This window comes from Phyllobates terribilis, unplaced genomic scaffold, assembly GCF_046119375.1.
Source record: "Phyllobates terribilis strain yellow unplaced genomic scaffold, ASM4611937v1 Scaffold_11__3_contigs__length_659146591, whole genome shotgun sequence".
Taxonomy (NCBI): Eukaryota; Metazoa; Chordata; class Amphibia; order Anura; family Dendrobatidae; genus Phyllobates; species Phyllobates terribilis.
The window spans coordinates 615,055,157-615,077,266 of NW_027362771.1; the positions used below are offsets into that span (position 1 = coordinate 615,055,157).

The 22,110-nt window shown below is 52.3% G+C and overlaps 1 protein-coding gene across 1 annotated transcript in view; it reads right to left on the reverse strand.

Moving 5' to 3' along the window:
- Positions 1 to 19,526, reverse strand: part of LOC141167125 (very-long-chain 3-oxoacyl-CoA reductase-B-like) — a 117,404-nt gene extending 97,878 nt beyond the window's left edge. The window contains exon 1 of the mRNA XM_073654493.1: positions 19,299 to 19,526. Coding sequence (XP_073510594.1) covers positions 19,299 to 19,455 — 157 coding nt within the window. The 5' untranslated portion in view covers positions 19,456 to 19,526. The remainder of the gene's footprint in view (positions 1 to 19,298) is intronic.
- Between the last annotated feature and the right edge of the window lie 2,584 nt (positions 19,527 to 22,110).

The window sequence follows — 22,110 nt, forward strand, 5'->3', positions numbered from 1 at the left end:
GGTTCTTTGGCTTACCGCAGGCATGGCAGGCTCACTGTCAGCAGAGGGTTGACTCTCCTGGGCTGCTGGTACAGGCTCTTCTGCCTCTGGAACCGCTTGCTCCTCTTCACCTTCCGGCTCTGGTGTTGGTTGTTGCTGTGCCGGTTGCAGGAAATGCAGGACGGGTACCACTATGGCATCGTTTATGCGAGTCCAGGACTGAGGGAACTCTCCGAGAACGGTGCTGATCATTTCTTCCTTGTCCTCTGCAGGTTCAAGGTCACTCTGATCCTCTTCTGCACTACTTAGTTGCTCGGGGCACCTTTTGAGGTGGTCTCTGGAGACGGTACTAGTGGTTTCTCCTCCGTCCTTGGTGATCACGCACACCTTCGGGTTGTCGTGATCAGACTGCAGTACGGTGTAGGGTTCCATTTCCCACTGGTCGTCCAACTTATGTAGCCTTCTCTTCCGCTTCAGGACCTGCTCACCAGGTTCCAGGGGACGAGCAGGGGCGTGTTGGTTGAAGAGTTTTTCTTGCCTCTCTCTCACCTGGGCCAGGCTCCTCTCCACACTCTCCTGTACCTTCTTGTACTGCAGTTGACTTTCCGTATCCCAGTCTGCATCCGGGGAGGTGCCCTCAGGTGTTAGGACTCCCATCTCCAGGTCTATGGGCAGCTTACCTGGTCTGGCTCGCATCAGGTAAGCCGAGGTGCAGTTGGTAGCGTTCACCGGGATATGATTGTATAAGTCTATCAGGCTGCGTTCCTTCAGGGGCAACGTCTTCAGGAGATCAATGACTATATTGTTCATCTTCTCACACATCCCGTTGGTTTGTGGGTGGTAAGGCGTTGCACGAATTTTCTTACAGCCATAGAGGTTGCAGAACTCCTGGAAGATTTCAGCCTCGAACGCTGGACCCTGGTCTGTCAGGACCTGTTCCGGATACCCGTGTGGACGGCAGAAGTATTGCTGGAAGGCTCTGGCCGCTGTTTTGGCTGTCAATTCCTTCACTGGGACCACCACTAGAAAACGGGAACAGTGGTCCACGATTGTCAGGGCGTAGATGTATCCCGACCGGCTTGGAGCCAATTTGACGTGGTCCAGAGCTACCAGCTCAAGAGGCTGCGTGGTGACGATGGGCCTCAAGGGTGTCTTCTGGCTGGTGCGGTCCTTCCTTCTTAGGTGACAAGGGCCACAGTCTCTGCACCATTTTTCTACAGCTCCTCTCATGCCGACCCAAAAGAACCTTCCTCTTAGTAGGAACTCCAGTTTCTTCCAACCGAAGTGCCCCGCTCTGTCATGGTAAGCCCCCAGGACCATAGCTGCATCCCGCCTTGGGACCACGACTTGCCAGGTCAGCTCGTGCGTCCGGTGGTTGACAATCCTTCTGCACAACTTGCCTTCGTAGAGGAACAGCTTGCTCTTCTTCTTCCATAGCTGCTTGGCTTCCTCTGGGGCATCTGGATCTAAGCGGGCGTCTTCCTGGGTCAACAGATCTTTCACCAGGCGGATGGCAGGGTCACTATCTTGGGTCTCGGCCCAGCTGTGGTGAGGTAGGGGATTGATCATCACGGTTGTTAGATCCTCCTCCTTCACGCGGTGGGAGTATTGAGCGGCTCCATACCGGTGAAACGCGGGGAGTTCTACCTCCTCCAGCTCTTCTGGGTCTTCGTCACCTTCAGGTAAGTGAGGCATTCTTGATAGGGCGTCCGCATTGGCATTGGTTTTGCCTGCCCGGTACTTGATCACGAAGTCATAGTTGGAGAGACGGGCCATCCACCGCTGTTCCAGGGCACCCAGTCTTGCATTGTCCAGGTGTGTCAACGGGTTGTTGTCCGTGTACACGGTGAACTTTGCGGAGGCCAGGTAATGCTTGAAGCGTTCCGTCACGGCCCACACCACCGCCAAGAATTCTAGCTTGAAGGAGCTGTAATTCTCCGGGTTCCTCTCGGTGGGCCTCAGCTTCCGACTGGAGTATGCGATCACCCGTTCTCTGCCCTGTTGGTTTTGGGACAGTACGGCTCCCAGTCCCACATTACTGGCGTCTGTGTGGAGAATGAAAGGCTGGCCATAATCAGGGTAGGCCAGGATCTCATCCCCTGTGAGGGCCATCTTCAACTGGCGGAAGGACTCCTCTTCCGGTTTATCCCACTTGAAAGGTGGCTTTTGACTCCTAGACTTAGACTGTCCGATCAGGAGGTCCTGCATAGGAGCTGCCATCTTAGTGAACCCGGGGATGAACCTTCGGTAGTAGCCTACCAACCCGAGAAACTGTCTCACCTCTTTGATGCTCGAGGGGCTTGGCCAGCTCTTGATTGCCGTGACCTTGTCAGGGTCGGGGGCCACTCCTTCCGCGCTTACCACGTGCCCTAGGTACTGGACCTTTGGTTTCAACAGGTGACACTTCGATGGTTTCACCTTCAGGCCATAGCCTGCCAGGGCTTCGAACACCTCGGCCAGGTGCTTTAGATGGTCCTCGTAGGTCTTCGAATAGACGATCACGTCGTCCAGGTAAAGGAGGACCGTCTCGAAGTTTCGGTGCCCTAGACAGCATTCCATCAGCCGCTGGAAGGTCCCTGGTGCATTGCAGAGCCCGAAAGGCATACAGTTGAATTCGCTCAGTCCCATCGGGGTGGTGAAGGCGGTCTTCTCCTTGTCAGCCTCTGCCACAGGAACCTGCCAGTACCCGCTAGTAAGGTCCAAAGTAGAAAAGAAGTTAGCAGATTTTAGTGCGGCTAAAGACTCCTCTATTCTAGGCAGCGGATATGCGTCTTTGTGGGTGATATGGTTGATTTGTCTATAGTCCACGCACATTCTCATGGTGCCGTCTTTCTTTTTCACCAGAACCAAGGGGGCTGCCCAGGGGCTACAGCTATCTCTAATGACCCCAGCTTCCTTCATTTCTCTTAGCATGCCCTTTGCGTTCTGATAATGTGCAGGGGGTACAGGTCTGTGCCTCTCTTTTATTGGTGGTTGGCTCCCCGTGGGGATGTGGTGTTCTATCCCTTTACTCGGCCGAAGTCTAGCGGGTGCTTACTAAAGACTCTCTCGTACTCATGTACCACCCGGTAGACTCCTTGTTTTTGGTGCAGGGGAGTGGAGTCAGCACCCACGTGGAGTTTCTGGCACCAGTCCTCCGTGTGTTTCTGGGAGCCATTACCCTCCGCCTGAGGAGATGGAGGCAAGGGCTCCACGGCCCTGATAGCTTGGTGTTCGACAACAAACAGTTTGGCGAGTGTAGCGTACCTGGGTAAGTGTACTTCCCTCTCCCCAATGTTGAGAATGCGGACGGGCACCCTCCCATGATGGACATCAACCACCACCCGGGCTGTCAAAATGGTGGGCCTGCTGTCTGAGTACACGGGTTCTACCATGGCTTGGTAGTCTCTACCTCTCAACCCGATTGCAGTCCGACACCAGATCATCATTTCACTTTTGGGAGGCATGGAAATGGGGAATGGGTCACTCAGTCTTACGCTACCGATCTCACCACCAGACAGTTCTACCTGCTGCCGTCTCATCAGGGCTTTTATCTCCTTGTTGAGGACTCTCTGTTGGCTGGAACTAGCATTCACCGCCACCTGTTGTAGAATTACAATTACCTCTGAAAGACAATTTTCAATTATGTTAGTACCCACAGTTATTTTAGGGTGACTTTCATGACGGTCAATGTCCACAATAATCACTCCCTGTGCCAGCAGTTCAACTTTACCAATTTTAATGGTCATCTCCTTGAACCCCATCTGCGGCACGGGTAAGCCATTACTGGCGATGATGCTCAAGTTACTGTCTGGATACTGTGTGATATCAGCGTCAGTCCAATACTGCTTAAAAAGTACATAAGGGATTGTGGTTACTTGCGACCCAGTATCCAGCAAGGCGCTCATGGGGATACCGTCCAGCACCACGGGTAAAACCGGGCGCCCCCCAACGTACTTATCACGCCAATTATAAGGGCCTGGTGATCTTATGCCTGGGGGTCGGCCCTCTGCCCCAGGTTGGACCCGTTTAAATTACAGTACCTGGAAATGTGTCCGGGCTGGTTGCATCGACGGCAAATAGGCTGTCCATCCTCTGCGTAGCGGTCTGTGGGCCTCCCTCGGAACGACGGGATCCTCCTCTGTCAACGCCACGGGACATCCTCCGGACTTGAAGCCAACTCGATGGGCCTTGACGGGTCCACTTGCAATGCCTGGACGGTCCTGGTCAACGCCGCAACGCTCCTGGTCAGCTCCTGGACTTGGTGGTGCAGGTCTTTCAACGAGGCTTGATTCAGGGCCTGTGCATCAGCCCCCACGGAGTCCATAGAGGAGTGCGCCGCCTCCTGGTGGTAGGTGAGAGCATGGCGCCGGGGGTTTATAGCGCCACTGGTTGCAGATTCACGGAGCACCCTTATGGCCCTGTCCTTAAATTGGGCAAAGGTCAGGTCGGGGTTCTGAAAGAACATGAGGCGCAGCTGGGCCCTGTGGGCGCTGGACAGAAGACCTTCTATGAATTGTTCTGTTAGCAGCTTATCGGTTTCCTGCACACTGCCAGGGTCAGTTTGTTGAATAGCCCTCAAGGCTTCCTGCAAATTTAGGGCATAGTCTCTGATGCTGTCCTGTGCCCGCTGCTTACATCCATAGAACCTCATTTTAATCTCAGCGGAGGTACGTGTGTCAAAGGTACCCCGCAGCCGGGCCAGAATACCCTTCACGGTCCTTTTCTCCTCAGTGGGCCATGATTTTACCTCCCTCTGGGCTGCGCCAGTTAACTGCCCTGTCAATATGCTGACCTTCTGTTCCTCTGTCAGGGGGTAAACCTGGAACAAACTGTATAGCCTTTCCTTAAAGTCAGTTAGGGCATGGGGCTCCCCTGAATACTTAGGCAGCCAGGCCGCTCCAGGGATGTAGGGCAGGGAAAAGGGCATCACCGCTGCTGCAGCCGCGTTGGTGGTAGTGGGCGCCTCTGTATCCGACATCTTCCTCCCCCCTAGTTAAGCGTGGCCTACCTTCCGACGATCCTCTTCTGTAGGCCGCGGCTCCGCTGCTGCTGCTCTGGACGAGGACCTTGCATCGCGTCCCGATGACGTCAGCGTCGCTCTCTCTCCCTTCCAGGACCTTGCGCAGCGTCGGTACGTGGGGCGGAGCTTCGGGTCTCGCGTGGTTTGGACGTCCACGCCCCTCTTCTTCCTGCGCAGCGTCCTGAAGATGGCGTCCAATGGCGGGAAAACGGCCGAAGATGGCGGGAACCGGCGGAAGATGGCGGGAGACGGCTGGAAATGGCGGGAAACGGCTCCGGATGGCGGGAAACCTCTTTTCAGGTAAGTGCAAAGTCTTTTCTAGGCACGCAATACCCGTTTGTGGCGGGTTGGTTTCTATCCTGCCCACTACGCCAAAGCTGACTCGCCCCCTGGGCCGTGGGGCACTCGGATCCGGGCAATAGAGGAACGATGGGAGTAGTAGTGGCAACCCGGTTCCGTGGCTCAGGGTGGTCAGAACAGTGGTAGTCTGTTATGTGCTGTTGGTTATGTCCGACTACGCCACCCGTGGATTTGCGGTTATTAGGTACCGCCGCTGCAAGGCAGACCGCTGGGGCTGATGATGTATGCAGCTGGGATGGTGTGGCTCCCCACGGGAAGAGTGCGGCCCCAGGGCAGTATAATGGATGGTGGGAGTGATGGTGGTGAGAGTCCCAGTACCGGTAGTGCTGGAGGCGTGAAGGAGCACACAGACAACAGGTTGCGGTCTAGGGTCTTTACTTGAACAGGTAAACTGACCCACAAACAGTCCCGGCTAGGAGGGGACCTGGATGTCTGAGAGCAATGGGGAAATTGGCCCTGGTCAGGGTGAGGGTGTAGGCCTACCGTGCTTTCTGCGCTCCTTCTGGCTATCTCCTCCTTATAGGATAACAGCCCACGCTTCCGAGCTCTCCATGTATTCTCGCCTGTATGGCCTGCGACGTGGGTTCCTTTCTGCTCCCAGCCTTGTACGGCTTTGCAGGTCCCTTCGGTTGTGGCAGGGCCTCCAGGCTTCTTAGGCCAAGGAATATACAGTCCCCTGCGGACTGGTTATCTGCTGGGGGATGTGGAATCCTCCCAGCCTCAGACACCAAAGACTGGTAAAGTAAGTCTTTTATCTGCCAAGACAGGCTCACTTCGCCTCTTGTCTCTGGCTTGTGGCTCTCCTCCTGCCACACTTCCTCTTAGGTGCAATACAACTGTCCCTCTCTGCTCTGGGACCTGAATCCTCAGACAGGTCGTCCAGTTCTCTCTAACCCTGCCTCCAGTACCAGCTTTTATAGGGGCAGCCTGCTCCCTCTACTGGCCTGAGACAGGAGGCATTGCATGCTAATGTTCCCCTGACTAGAGAACCTCCCCCTTGCTCTCAGACACAGCTTTATTACACTTTGTGGCATCCAGGCCAGGGTGACACACTAGTCATCAAATTGGCGCTGGAGGAGTAGCGTTACCTGCTCGAGGGGACTCTGCACCCGGTGGTCATCTATATTGACCACAAAAACCTGGCATATCTACAGAATGCCCAAAAACTCAATCCACGCCAGGCCCGGTGGTCTTTATTCTTCGCCCGCTTCAACTTTACCCTACATTACCGCCCGGCAGACAAGAACGTTAAAGCCGATGCCTTGTCCCAATCCTTCCTGTCTTCCGATCAAGAGGAGGAGCCTATGCACATCATCGACCCCTCCAAAGTGATGAATGTGGCCCCCTTGGACCTGTCTCATCTCCCACCCAGTAAGACGTTTGTAGCGGTTCCGGATCGTAAGAAGGTTCTTCACTGGGGTCATTCATCCAAACTAGCCAGCCATGCTGGCCAGAAGAAGGCCTTCCTGCTCATTAACCGGCATTACTGGTGGCCTACCCTGTGCCAGGATGTGGTAGACTTCGTCACGGCCTGTTCGTACTGTGCCCGCAACAAGGTTCCCAGACATCTTCCAACCGGCCGTCTTCTGAATCTTCCCGTGCCTGCTGCCCCGTGGCAACACATTGCTTTGGACTTTATTACTGATCTCCCTGTTTCTGCCGGTTGTACGGTCATTTGGGTGGTCGCTGACCGCTTTTCTAAAATGGCCCACTTCATCCCTCTGCCTGGTCTCTCGTCTACATCTGTGCTGGCTAAGGACTTCATCCATCACATCTTTCGTCTCCACGGCCTACCCCTCCACATTGTGTCTGATCGGAGGGTCCAGTTCACTTCGCGCTTCTGGAGAGCTACATGTAAGATGCTGGATGTCACCCTGGATTTCTCCTCTGCTTATCATCTGCAGTCCAATGGCCAAGTGGAACGTATCAACCAGATCCTTACCAGCTTCCTTCGGCACTTTGTCAATGCTCACCATACCGATTGGGTGGAGCTCCTACCATGGGCCGAGTTCTCCTATAACAACTATGAGAGCGAATCTTCTTCCAAGTCCCCGTTCTTTGTGGTCTACGGTCAACATCCCCGGATTCCGTTTCCTGTTTCCGCTTCTGTAGACAACCCTGCCGGGGAGTCTCTGGTCAGCGAATTTTCCACTATTTGGGAGGACACTAGATCCGCACTTCTTCAATCCTCCGAGCGGATGAAGAAACATGCTGATAAGAGATGTCTGGATCCGCCTCAATTCCATCTGGGAGACAAGGTTTGGCTCTCCTCCAAACATGTTCGTCTCAAAATACCATCCTATAAGTTGGGTCCACGCCGGTTCATCGGTCCATTTGAAGTCCTCAAGCAAATCAACCCAGTAGCCTACAAGTTAAAACTCCCGGCCACCTTACGGATTCCCAACTCCTTCCATGTATCTCTTCTCAAACCAGTTGTGCTTAATTATTTTTCCGACAATCCAGGTACCTCCCCAGCTCCGGTCTCCGCTGAGGACGTCTATGAGGTAGAGAACATTCTGGCCACCAAGAGGGTAAGAGGAAAAACCTTTTTTCTGGTGAATTGGAAGGGGTTTGGCCCAGAGGAAAGAACTTGGGAACCCAGGGAGAACATCCACGCCCCGCTTCTCCTTAAAAAATTTCTTTCAGGCCTAAAAAAGAGGGGGCGTAAAGGGGGGGTACTGTAGTATCGGCGTATCTGCCCCCTGACAGGCAGAGACGCTGTCCCTCTTACCGCTGCGCTCCCCGCCCGGCATCCTCCAGTGCTCCTGCTTCTGCTGCTGCCGGAGCGCGCTGCTTCCCGGGCACTGTGCTTAGAAAGGACCTCTCATATAAAAGGCACCTCCTCAAAAATGGAGGTGCCCGTGCAAGGTTGTAGCTTTGTGTGTTAAACTCTGCTTCAGCCCTCAGGTCCCGCTGCCAGCCTGACTACCAGTCTGCCAGCCTGACTATCAGTCCAGTCTGCCAGCCTGACTACCAGTCCAGTCCACCAGCCTGACTACCAGTTCAGTCCGCCAGCCTGACTACCAGTCCAGTCCGCCAGCCTGACTACCAGTCCTGTCCGCCAGCCTGACTACCAGTCCTGTCCGCCAGCTTGACTACCAGTCCTGTCCGCCAGCTTGACTACCAGTCCTGTCCGCTAGCTTGTCTACTCTCAAGCCCGACAGTGTCTACAGTCCAGTCCGCCAGTCTGTCTATGGGCCCTGCCCGCCTGCTTACCTGGAAGCACCTGCCTGTTACCTGCCGTGCCTACCAGCCAGCCTACCTGGAGGCTCTTGCTTGTTACCTGCCGTGTCTACCAGTCCGTCTACCCGGATCACCCGTCAGCCTGCCTGCCTTGCTCATCGGCTGTACCGGTCAGTCCCTGCCTTCTGACCCGTGGGAGTCACCTGCTGTTAGAACCCTCCTGTTAGTTTTTGCTATCTTGTGTTTTGCGGTCACATGACTAGCTGCCTATATATTACAGCTCCGCCCTTCTGGCTTTGCTGGACTTCAGTTTCTTTTGCCTGTCTCTCTAGCCAGGTACTTCGGTGCCTATCTCTGTGTAGTTCGCTTGGTCCTCTGGGACCTCTAGTACTTTTTGTCAGTTTGTCTTTTTGCTCTGCAACAACTTCTGTTAGGAGGTGTCCCATTTTTGCCCCAGTCCTTAGTTCTTTTAGGGACCCCTCCCTTTATTTTATAGGTCTCCGTTCAGACTAGCCGAGGACGAATGCGGGTCTGTTCATAAGGAAAAGGCTGCCCGCTACATCGTAGGGATTCAGCTTAGTCTTACTGTAGGGACAGCTTTTCCCATTCTTTCCTTAGTTTATGTTGCAGACCATAACAGTAAGTCCAGCCCAAAAAAAAAACTAAAAGGAAAGAAATTCGGGGATCAGTATGGTCTTCGTCTAGGATTTGGCTCAACGCCTGCAGGGATTGTCTCTGGAGGTGGCCGAGCTTCAGCAACACGTGAGTAGCTGTCCTGGAGCGCATTTTGTGGAACCGAAGGTAGGACTGCCTGATGTTTTTTATGGTAAACAGCAAGATTTTTTTTCCTTTAAAAATGCTTGTTTGTTATATTTTCGTTTGAGACCAAGATCCTCTGGGAATGAATCACAGCGCATTGGTTTTATTATGTCACTTTTGCGCAAAGAACCACAGGGTTGGGCCTTTTCTCTCCAGCCTAATGATCCGTGTTTAAGTTCTGTTGAAGAATTTTTTTCTACTATGGGGCAATTATATGACGATCCTGATCGAATCTCATCTGCTGAATCAGAACTTAGACGTTTCAATCAGGGGTCAGATGATGTTGAAAATTATTGCACACACTTTAGAAGGTGGGCTTCAGAAGTTAAGTGGAATGATTCGGCGCTGAAAAGTTTATTTCTTGCTGGTCTGAGTGAAAGGGTTAAGGATTTGCTAATTGCATTCCCTGCAGTTAGCTGTTCGTGTGGTCCAGGGTCAATGATGTAAAAACTCCTGTAACTTCAGTTCCTAGTTTCCAGAAAATCTGCTCTGACAGCGGAGAACCAATGGAGGTTGGGGCGATGTCACTCCGCTCTCAAGAAAGAGATCGGAGATTCGCCGAAGGTTTGTGTCTTTATTGTGGTAAAGCTGACCATTTGATTAAGTATTGTGAGCGTCGTTTAAGTAAAGGAAAAAAAAAGGTCAGTTACGCCCGTATAGCTTGTTTACGCTCTGCAGGAGTATTTCTTTCTGGGTGTACTACTCTGCAGGGAGATTTGATTGAATTTCAGGTATTTGTGGATTGTGGTTCAACACTTAATGTGATTGATAAAGGGTTTTTGGAAAAACTTAAATTGAAATCCAAAACGTTGTCATCACCTATATCTGTGATTGCAATTGATAACACTCCTTTGAAATGTATTACTCACAAGACTGCAGCATTTCCCCTCACTATCAATGGTGTTCACCAAGAAATTTTGGACTTGGTTGTTTTGGATAATTTACCCTCTCCAGTCGTTTTAGGTTTACCTTGGTTAAAACTGCACAATCCTTTGTTGGACTGGTCTACTAATGTGATTAAGTCTTGGAGTCCGAAGTGCTATGATAAATGTTGTAATGGTCGCATTGCGGCTGTGGAAAGAGGGGAATTACCTGTACCTATTCAAGATTTTTGGAGGTTTTTTTTGGAGGAGGAGTCACAAGTTTTACCTCCTCATAGGGATTATGATTGCGCCATTGAGTTTGTTCCTGGAGCTACTCTTCCCAAAAGCTGCTTGTTTAATCTGACTATCCCTGAAAGAAAGGCCGTGGAGGAGTACATACAGACGAGCTTGGCTGCTGGTCACATTAGACCTTCTAAGTCGCCTGTGGCAGTTGGATTCTTCTTTGTTAAAAAAAAGGACGGCGGTTTATGTCCTTGTCTGGATTTTCGTGAAATTAATAAGATTACCGTACGCAATTCCTACCCATTGCCGTTAATTCCTGACTTGTTTAACCAGTTAGTGGGGGCCAAGTGGTTCTCTAAAATTGATCTCCGGGGGGCATACAATTTGTTACGAGTGAAGGAGGGTGATGAATGGAAAACTGCTTTTAACACTCCAGTAGGTCATTTTGAGAATCTGGTTATGCCTTTTGGTCTTACCAATGCACCAACGTTTTTTCAGAACCTTATTAATGACATCCTGAGACCTTTGATTGGTAAGAATGTGGTTGTGTATTTGGATGACATTTTGATTTATTCACCACATCTGGAGTCTCATTGGCAGAGTGTACGTGAGGTATTGCAGTTATTGATTGATAATTCGCTTTTTGCTAAGCTGGAGAAATGTGAGTTCGCTGTGCAGAGAATTAGGTTTTTGGGCAACATTGTCTCCAACGAGGGCTTTGAGATGGACCCGGTGAAGGTTCAGGCTGTGCAGGAATGGCCTAGGCCTATTGGTTTGAAATCTATACAGAGATTTTTGGGTTTTGCCAATTATTACAGGAAATTCATTAAGAATTTTTCTGTAATTGTTAAACCTCTGACCGATCTCACCAGGAAAGGTGCTAATACGGTCCAGTGGACTTCTGAGGCTATTGAAGCGTTTGAGTATCTCAAAGAGAGGTTCAGCTCTGCCCCTATCCTTATGCAGCCTGATGAGACCAAGCCTTTTTTGGTCGAGGTCGATGCTTCATCAGTGGGGGTCGGAGCAGTTTTGTCTCAGGAGAACAGGGTGGAGTACATCCTTGTGCCTTCTTTTCGAAAAAAAATTTCGGAAACCGAACTGAATTATGATGTTGGAAATCGGGAGTTGCTGGCTATTAAACTCGCGTTTGAACATTGGCGTCATTTTTTGGAAGGCGCTAGATTTCCTATTCAGGTTTTCACAGATCATAAGAATTTGATCTATCTTGATGCTGTCAAGCGCTTGAATGCCCGTCAAGCTAGGTGGGCACTTTTTTTTTCTCGGTTTCATTTTTCTGTTACCTATATCCCTGGTACTAAGAATGTTAAAGCCGATGCTTTATCTCGCAGCTTCTCTGCTACGGTCGGTGCCGAGGAGGAGGAGAGCATTTTACAGAAAGGAGTTGTGGTTTCGGCATTGGACTCCGATTTGGAGAATGGGATTCTGAATGCTCAAGATGATGCTCCATCTAACACTCCCCATGGGAGGTTGTTCGTGCCTAGAGCCTTTAGGAGAGATTTGTTTGTGGAGTGTCATGAGTCTCGGTTGGCAGGTCATCCAGGAATTTCTGAGACTAAGAGACTTATCAGTCGCAGTTTTTGGTGGCCTGGGTGGCAGAAGGAAGTCATCAAGTGGGTGCCTCAATGTACTGTGTGTGCTAGGTCAAAGGCTTCGCATGCTCCTGCTGCGGGGTTGCTTTGCCCTCTGGAGGTTCCTAGTGCACCTTGGACTCATCTCACTATGGATTTTATTACTGATCTTCCTGTGTCCGAGGGTTTTACTGTCATCTGGGTGGTCGTGGACCGTTTTAGTAAGATGTGTCATTTGGTTCCATTCATTAAGTTGCCCGGCGCCAAGACACTCGCTGAGGCGTTTGTTAAGTAGATTGTCAAGCTTCATGGCGTTCCCACGCATAGTGTTTCTGATAGAGGACCTCAGTTTGTGGCTCGCTTTTGGCTTGCCTTTTGTGACAGGTTGGGAGTCCATTTGTCATTTTCATCCGGATATCATCCTGAGTGTAATGGCCAGACAGAAAGGAAGAACCAGGATGTTGAGCAGTTCTTGCGTTGCTTTGTGGCAGACAATCAAGAGGGATGGTCTGAGTTTCTGCCACTCGCTGAATTTGCTCTTAACAACCATACATCCTCTTCTGCTGGGTGTTCTTTTTTTTGTTGCACTGGGAGACATCCGTCTTTTGGTTCGTTCTCCAAATTGGAGTCGGCTGTGCCTGAGGAGGAGAATTTTTCTGGTGATTTGGAGAGAGTTTGGACTAATGTACGTTATAACCTGCAAGAGGCTAACAAAAAGTCCAAGAAGTATTTTGACAGGAAACGTAAGGAGGTTTTGTTTACTGTGGGTGACATGGTTTGGTTGTCCTCTAGGAACCTGCGGTTGAGGATTCCTTCTAAGAAACTGGGTCCTAAGTTTATGGGACCATTTAAAGTGCTTCAGGTTGTTAACCCGTCTGCTGTTAGGTTGGAGGTTCCCACCTCCTGGAAGATTAATCCTGTGTTTCATGTTTCCTTGTTGAAAAAGGCTGACGTATCTGATAGGGACGCCACTGTCACAGTTCCTCCTGTGGTGGAAGACGGCGAATATGAAATTTCTCGTATTTTTGAATTCTAGATGGCATAGAGGGAGATTACAGTATCTTGTCTCCTGGAAGGGTGTCGGTCCCGAAGACAACTCCTGGGTAAGGACAGATGATGTCTCTGCTCCTAGGCTTGTTAAAGCTTTCCACACGAGGTTTCCTGATAGGCCTGGGCCTGGAGGATCCGGAGGATCCTTATAGAAGAGGGGGTACTGTTAGAACCCTCCTGTTAGTTTTTGCTATCTTGTGTTTTGCGGTCACGTGACCTGCTGCCTATATATTGCAGCTCTGCCCTACTGGCTTTGCTGGACTTAAGTGTTATTTGACTGTCTCTCTAGCCAGGTGCTTCGGTGCCTATCTCTGTCTAGTTCGCTTGGTCCTCTGGGACCTCTAGTACTTTTTGTCAGTTTGTCTTTTTTCTCTGCAACAACTTCTGTTAGGAGGTGTCCCATTTTTGTCCCAGTCCTTAGTTCTTTAGGGACCCCTCCCTTTATTCTATAGGTCTCCGTTCAGACTAGCCGAGGACGAAGGCGGGTCTGTTCACAAGGAACAGGTTGCCCGCTACATCGTAGGGATTCAGCTTAGTCTTATTGTAGGGACAGCTTTTCCTTATCTTTCCTTAGTTTATGTTACAGATCATAACACAGAAGAGTCTACCTTGTCGTGGTGGCGGCTTAAAAATCTTTTGTCCAAAACAAAAGCTGATGGCTGTGCATGTGATATGGTGTTCGATGGGAACTGTTATTGTGTGATTGGTGAGGATGTGGTGCAGAAGTGGAGTTTTTCCAAGAGTGTGTGCTGGGACTGTGGAAGGTTTGAGGGATGGACGTGGAGCTGGGGTTGAGTCTGGGCGGGGTCTCAGGGGGACCCAAAATGTTGCCAGTATGGAGCCCTGAAATTCCTGGTGGTAGCCCTGCATGAAAGACATAGGTTAGAACTTAGAGTATAAGGTAGTGTTTGCATAGAATGTAGGTGAAGGGTACATTTCCCCAGAAACAGACTGCAGGGTCAGGGTGAGTGTTAATGTTGGGACTAGCCCACAGGGGGAGGGCTTAGTGCTAGGGCAAGTGACCTACTTCCTGAAGTTAGTGAGAAAGGAGTTAGAGTCTCAAGAAGTGACAAGTGGGCAGTGCTGCCGTTTGGGTGAACTACAGCAAAAGAGACAAAGTGACAATGAGGTAGCGCGACCAGGAGCTGATAGAAGAGAGTGAGTGGCCTTCCATCTTAAAGGGGTTCTTGGATAGGACGATGTGTCACGAGAAACCCTGAGCTTGATAAACGCTGAAGGTACGGACCTACAGAGGACTGAGACTGTGGGACTAGTGAGGGTCCCGAGCGGTAGATCTAGGGCATCCATAGCAATAGGACGCGGAGCCACTGAGCGGATATAGAGAGACTCGCTGAACAGTACAGTACAGTGGCGACAAGGTAGGCTGTGAAGATGTAGGGTGAAGCAGTGTGCCCTAGCAGCCCTCGAGTAGACGACAGTGGAAGGAAACGATGTCAGTGAAAAGGCTTCTTGAGGTGAATGAAAAGTGCTTAAGACTGTGTACCTGCTATTCCTTGTACATAACCCTCGTCAAGTTCAATAAAGCTCCCATGTTTGAACAGAAGTCTCCTTTATTAATCTGTGGCACTCGTGGTCCTGGCCAACCAATACCATCAGCTACCAGCGGCCTGCACGGTGTAAGGCGGCGGTGTTCACACCGTGCAGTAACTGAGGCAGTGACCCAAGCAAGTCCAACATAAACAGCTTTTATTCAGCAACTCACAGCTAAAGTATAAAGTCCTCCGGTTCGCAGCCGGGTTAACATGAGTCCATAAACACCGGTTGCCAGGGGCAACGGCCGCGCCGGGCCGCGCAGAGCCTGACGGGTGCAGAGCCTTCCCAGGCGTGGGTTCAGCCACCCTCAATCCTGCTGAGCTTTCCTGCTCTGCTCCTAGCAGGTCCCAACATAGAACAACACTAATCCTTAGTGCAGGGATTTTAAAGGACCTGTGACAAGAGCCACTGGAAAACCCGGGTTGGAGGGAGGAGGCCGCCCCACTGCCTCCTGTAGCCCCCTCCAAGAAATGAAGGCCCTGCCGGGTTTTACTTAATCTGCCTTAGCCAGATAGCCTGACCAGGTCAATGCTCACCTTCATTCCTGCATTGCAGCCGCAGCTGTGTCTATGACTGCAATGCACTCCAATGGGTTTAATAGGTCTCTGTACACATTCTGGGGGAGATATAACGTCCCTCGTATACGATCCCGGTCACTGCCTCACATGGGGGTTAGTGCTTTCACAATACGAACACCCAGCCAGGACGCACAATTGTCTGTAACATGCCGGGGTGTCGGAGACATGACACTCACCTGCGGCTACCACCATTGGCACCGTTACAGCCCACGTATATGTTGGATGTGTACCTTCAGAATAGCCCCAGGGCCACCTACCTGCCCAGCCGCCAAACTATTTCAGGTCCGTCCTCCACAACATGAATGTTGAGGGTTTTCTTGCAGAATGCAGCAGGTTTTTATCCAGGATTACTATCTGCTTTACTGTAGTAATTCCTCCCCATCACAAGGGTCACATATACCCCATAATCATAGGGGAAAGGGGGAGTAGAGGGCCCATGCATGTACTGGATATTCCTCTTTATAATAGTTGCACAGCTACTCCAAAGGTTCCAAGGATCATTCTCCAACCTTAGAGACGTTATGAGCTTTGAGGTTGCCGTTTTCTTGCAGTCTGCAGCAGGTTTTCATCCAGGATTTCTATGTATTCTGCTGCAGTGAAGCCTCCACGCCACGAGGGCGGCGTCCCACATAACCACCCTAATACTATCGAAAAAGGGAAACAGGGGTCTCATGCATGTGTTGGATATGTCTTTTCCAGACGTCGGCTCCCCACACCCCAGAGGCCATATGCATTTTGGGATTGTCTTATTTTGCAGATTACTAGGTATTGCTCTTCAGTAAAGCCTCGACAAGGGTCCAGTATCCCACCCACGCATGAGCTGGACGGGTCACACCCTAGGAGTTACGCTTTGGGTTTGCAGCCACCTTGGTACCTGCTGCAGGTTTTCATTGTCCATCTCTGCAGTCATGGCTGAGTGTTGGCACCCTTGAAACTGTTTCCGAAAATGAAGTATTTCTCTCAGTAAATTATTGGAATTACACCTGCTTTGTTATACACATATTTATATTCTTTGTGTGTTTTGGAACACCATAAAAAAAAACGGCAAATTGGACATAATTTCACACAAAACCCCAAAAATGGGCCGGGCAAAATTGTTGACACCTTTCCAAAATTGTGGGTAAACAACATTGTTTCCAGCATGTGATGCTCGTTCACACTCACCAATGACAAGTAACAGGTGTGAGCAATAGGAAAATCACACCCGAAACCAGATAAAATGAGACGTTGACTCAGTCTCTGCATTGTGTGTCTGTGTGCCACACTAAGAATGGAGAACAGAAAGAGGAGAAGAGAACTGTTTGAGAACTTGAGAACCAAAATAGTTGAACAGTATCAACAACCTCAAGGTTACAAGTCCATCCACAGAGATCTTGATGTTCCTTTATCTGTGGTGCGCAACATAATCAAGAAGTTTATGACTCGCCCCCTGGGCCGTGGGGTACCCGGAACCGGGCCTTCTAGTGTACGGTGCTGATGGGGTAGTAGTGGCAACCCTATCCCGTGGCTCGGGGTGGTCAGACCAAATTGTGGCAGTCTATTTATCAGTGTTTTGTGAATGTCCGACTATGCCACCCGTGGATTGCGGTCAGGGATAACCGCCGCTGCAAGGCAGACCGCGGAGGCTGGTGTTGGTGTGCAGCACAGGGGTAGGATAACTCCCCACGGGAAGAGTGTAGCCTCAGGGCAGTGTAAGTGGATGCTGGGGGTGATGGTGCAGGCGCAGAAGAAATCACGCCAATCATGCAGTCCAGGGTCTTTTACTCACAGTTGTTATCCAAGTTACTTCTGTCAGCAATGACTGCCCATGCCGGGCTACGTCCACCAGATGAGGAGCTCGGTCAACCCCCAGGCAATTCAGGAGTATGGCACAGGACCCCCTTCTGTTCTTTCTCTGGCCTCTCGTGCCCCACCAGTGACCAAACTTCTGTCCAGCTACCGCGGACCGTGTCGGGTAAGTGTTGGCCTCCGCTTCCCACTATCCTATATGGCGCCTTCCTAGCAGGTTTGACGGGGGGGGTCGCACCAATAAATGATCACGACCTCCGGTTCTTGGCTGAGGGATGATTTACCTCCACCAACTTGGGAATCCGGTACCCTTCCACAGCCTGATCCACCCGGTATAATGGGGTATGCAACGGTTGCTGTCCGTTCTGCACTCTTAGGGTCCCTTCTGCCTTCTTGTTTCTGGAGCCCTTCCACTCCTCTGTCTCTTCTCCTCTCTGGCCCCGGCCTTCTCTCTAGGCCTGCCTCGTGGAGCTGAGCTCAGGCTGAGCCTCAGCTCCCTGTCAGCTCTGACTGACTGAACTACTTCTCTCCTCTGAACTACTACTGACTAAGATGGCTCCCACCTTTTATCTGCTTCTCTGTGTCTGAGCTCAGGTGACCTGCACCCAATGAGCTCCTTCCTATGCTCCAGAAACCGTCCCCTCCTGCTCCTACACCACTAAGTTCTCTCCCCCCTCCCCACTCCAGCCAGGGACATGGTCAGTTGTGCCTGCAGCTGGGAGCACCGTTGAGCTGTCCCTCGGAAATGGGGTGTGTGTGGTGCATGCAGCTAACTGAGCCCTGGTCCACACTCCATCCTTACCTGGGAGTGGAATATCACACCTTTGGTTGAGGTGCAATACCCCTGTAGCGCCCCGAGGGTTCGGTTGCTACATTTACAACCCATGGCACTGTAGCTAATCTCCCTGGACGTGAACGGCAGAGAAACATTGATGAAAGGCTGCAACCCAGGATAGTCCGGATGGTGGATAATCAGCCCCAATCAAGTTCCAAAGAAATTCAAGCTGTCTTGCTGGCTCAAGGGGCATCAGTGTCAGCAGAAACTATCCGTCCACATTTGAATGAAATGAAACGCTCTGGCAGGAGACCCAGGAGGACCCCGCTGCTGACACAGAGACATAAAAGAGCTAGACTGCAGTTTGTCAAAATGTGCGCGAGTAACACAAAATCCTTCTGGGAAAGCGTCTTGAGACCAAGATAGATTTTTTTGGTAAAGCACATCATTCTACTGCTTACCAAAAACCGAAATGAGGCTTACAAAGAAAAGAACACAGCACCTACAGGCAGATATGGTGGAGGTTCAAAGAGGTTTTGGGATTGTTTTGCTGCCTCTGGCACTGGGTGCCTTGACTGTGTGCAAAGCATCATGAAATAAAAAGATTACCAAAGGATTTTGGGTCGCAATGTAGTGTCCAGTGTTAGAAAGATGGGTGTGCGTCCTAGGTCATGGGTCTTCCAGCAGGAAAATGACCCCAAACATACTTCAAGAAGCCCCCAGAAATGGATGGAAACAAAGCGCTGGAGAGTTCTGAAGGTGCAGCAATGAGTCCGGATCTAAATCCCATTGATCACCTGTGGAGAGATCTTACAATTGTTGTTGGGAGAAGACGCCTTCACATATGAGAGACCTGGAGCAGTTTGCAAAAGAAGAGTAGGCCAAAAATTCCAGGTGAGAAGTATAAGAAGCTTGTTGATGGTTATAGGAAGCGACTGATTGCAGTTATTTATTCCACAGGTTGTGCAACCAAATGTTAAGTATAGGGTGCTAACAATTTTGTTCCGCCCATTTTTGGGGTTTTGAGCGAAATTATGTCCAATTTGCCTTTTTTCCCATTTTTTTTTTGTTTTGTTCCAAAGAAAATAACCATGTGTATAACAAAACATGTGTAACTGCAACAATCTTCTGGGAAAAATACGTCATTTTCTGGAACAATTTAGAGTGCCAACACTTTCGGCCATGACTGCATCTCTTTGCTGCTGTCATATCCGCCCCACCGCTAGGGCTGTTCCCCACATTACTAGCCCGGCACAGTGGAAGGGGCCAACGTATGTGTTGGATACGCCTCTTCAGAATACCCCCACAAACACTTACTTGCCCCGGCCTCCATACTTTTTCAGGTCCATCCTCCATGCCCAGTGGTTTAGGGTTGCAGCCTTCTTGCGGCCCGCAGCAGGTTTTTATCAGGATTTCTATATTATTCTGCTGCAGTGAAGCCCTCCCTCCACCATGTGTCCCACATAATCTCATGGCAAATATAGAAGTAGAGTGCCCGTGCCAGATGCCACTTACCTGCCCAGCCTCCATACTTTTTTAGGTCTGTCCTCCACACCCTGGAGAGGAAATGGACTTTGAATCCTTTTAGGACGATCCATAACTGTTTGATGACCAGGTAGCACAGTGCCAGCTGTCCCAGCAGGTTGAGCCCTTGAGACAGAAGACACTCCATCTCTTCTCTCGTGTAGTTGATCAGTGGACGTCACCTGGTTATACCGGCACGTAAACTTCCACAGTCCCACCTCCAGCTAATAGCAGGAGATCTAAGTCAGCAGCACATATATTGTCCTTGACAGGTGGTGGAGCAAGTGCCGGCGACCAGGGTGGAGTTACAATGTTGGTAAATTATTACATGTGGCTGTGATGAGATCCACGCAGAGGACAATGTCCCTTACTGGTGGAAAGTGTCGAGATAAATGACAGAAGATCTACCGGCATCATCGTGACTCAGCTCGGCTCCATCCCTAAAGGTGCTGTCCATAGGGTGGAGGGTAAACTCCCAAAAATGGGCCATCAAAAGCTCTCAAGTCAGCAGCACATGAGCATTCTAGAACCTTCGGAATTTTCACCAATGAGAAATCTGCAAATGGAAACCACATTCCTCCATCCCACACTCCTCCATCTCCCCGCCCCACACTCCTCCATCTCCCCGCCCCACACTCCTCCATCTCCCCGCCCCACACTCCTCCATCTCCCCGTCCCACACTCCTCCATCTCCCCGTCCCACACTCCTCCATCTCCCCGTCCCACACTCCTCCATCTCCCCGTCCCACACTCCTCCATCCCACACTCCTCCGTCTCACGCTCCTCCATCTCTCCGTCCCACGCTCCTCCATCTCTCCGTCCCACGCTCCTCCGTCCCACGCTCCTCCGTTTCTCCCAGCCCCACGCTCCTCCGTTTCTCCCAGCCCCACGCTCCTCCGCCTCCCCCAGCCCCACGCTCCTCCGCCTCCCCCAGCCCCACGCTCCTCCGCCTCCCCCAGCCCCACGCTCCTCCGCCTCCCCCAGCCGCACGCTCCTCAGCCTCCCCCAGCCCCACGCTCCTCAGCCTCCCCCAGCCGCACGCTCCTCAGCCTCCCCGCCGCACGCTCCTCAGCCTCCCCGCCCCACGCTCCTCAGCCTCCCAGCCTCACACTCCTCAGCCTCCCAGCCCCACGCTCCTCAGCCTCACGCTCTTCAGCCTCCCAGCATCACGCTCCTCATCCTCCCCCAGCCCCACGCTCCTCAGCCTCCCCAGCCCCACGCTCCTCAGCCTCCCCCAGCCCCACGCTCCTCAGCCTCCCCCAGCCCCACGCTCCTCAGCCTCCCCCAGCCCCACGCTCCTCAGCCTCCCCCAGCCCCACGCTCCTCAGCCTCACGCTCTTCAGCCTCCCAGCCCCACGCTCCTCAGCCTCCCCCAGCCCCACGCTCCTCAGCCTCCCCCAGCCCCACGCTCCTCAGCCTCCCCCAGCCCCACGCTCCTCAGCCTCCCCGCCGCACGCTCCTCAGCCTCCCCGCCGCACGCTCCTCAGCCTCCCCCAGCCCCACGCTCCTCAGCCTCCCCGCCGCACGCTCCTCAGCCTCCCCAGCCCCACGCTCCTCAGCCTCCCCGCCGCACGCTCCTCAGCCTCCCAGCCGCACGCTCCTCAGCCTCCCCCAGCCGCACGCTCCTCAGCCTCCTAGCCCCACGCTCCTCAGCCTCCCCCAGCCCCACGCTCCTCAGCCTCCTAGCCCCACGCTCCACAGCCTCCCCCAGCCCCACGCTCCACAGCCTCCCCCAGCCCCACGCTCCTCAGCCTCCCCCAGCCCCACGCTCCTCAGCCTCCCCGCCCCTCAGCCTGCTAGCCGCACGCTCCTCAGCCTCCCCCAGCCCCACGCTCCTCAGCCTCCCCCAGCCCCACGCTCCTCAGCCTCCCCGCCGCACGCTCCTCAGCCTCACGCTCTTCAGCCTCCCAGCCTCACACTCCTCAGCCTCCCAGCCCCACGCTCCTCAGCCTCACGCTCTTCAGCCTCCCAGCATCACGCTCCTCATCCTCCCCAGCCCCACGCTCCTCAGCCTCCCCCAGCCCCACGCTCCTCAGCCTCCCCCAGCCCCACGCTCCTCAGCCTCACGCTCTTCAGCCTCCCAGCCCCACGCTCCTCAGCCTCCCCCAGCCCCACGCTCCTCAGCCTCCCCCAGCCCCACGCTCCTCAGCCTCCCACAGCCCCACGCTCATCAGCCTCCCACAGCCCCACGCTCATCAGCCTCCCACAGCCCCACGCTCATCAGCCTCCCACAGCCCCACGCTCATCAGCCTCCCACAGCCCCACGCTCATCAGCCTCCCACAGCCCCACGCTCCTCAGCCTCCCAGCCCCACGCTCCTCAGCCTCCCAGCCCCACGCTCCTCAGCCTCCCCGCTCCTCACCCTCCCCCCGCTCCTCAGCCTCCCCCCGCCCCTCAGCCTCCACATGGTCCTCAGCCTCCCCCAGCCCCTCAGCCTCCACATGGTCCTCAGCCTCCCCCCACCCCTCAGCCTCCACATGGTCCTCAGCCTCCCCCCGCCCCACAGCCTCCCCATGCTCTACAAAGGGGGCCCTTTTTGATATGCGCAGAGTTGGCTGATCAAGTTTACAGTAAGCATCAATGGAGATGACCTATGGAAATATAAAATCACAGCTTGGAAATTAAGGAGCTGAAAAGTGGCCTGTGCAAAAGTTTATGAACCCCTCAAGTTTTTTTTTGTAAGATATAAGGACAAGTTGCAGGTTAGATCTTAATCTGGTAAAATGTTCACATACAACCACAGGTTGGAAAACAAACAAAAAAAATTGGCATCTGTAAAAGTCAGTGCACCCCTCCAATGTCAC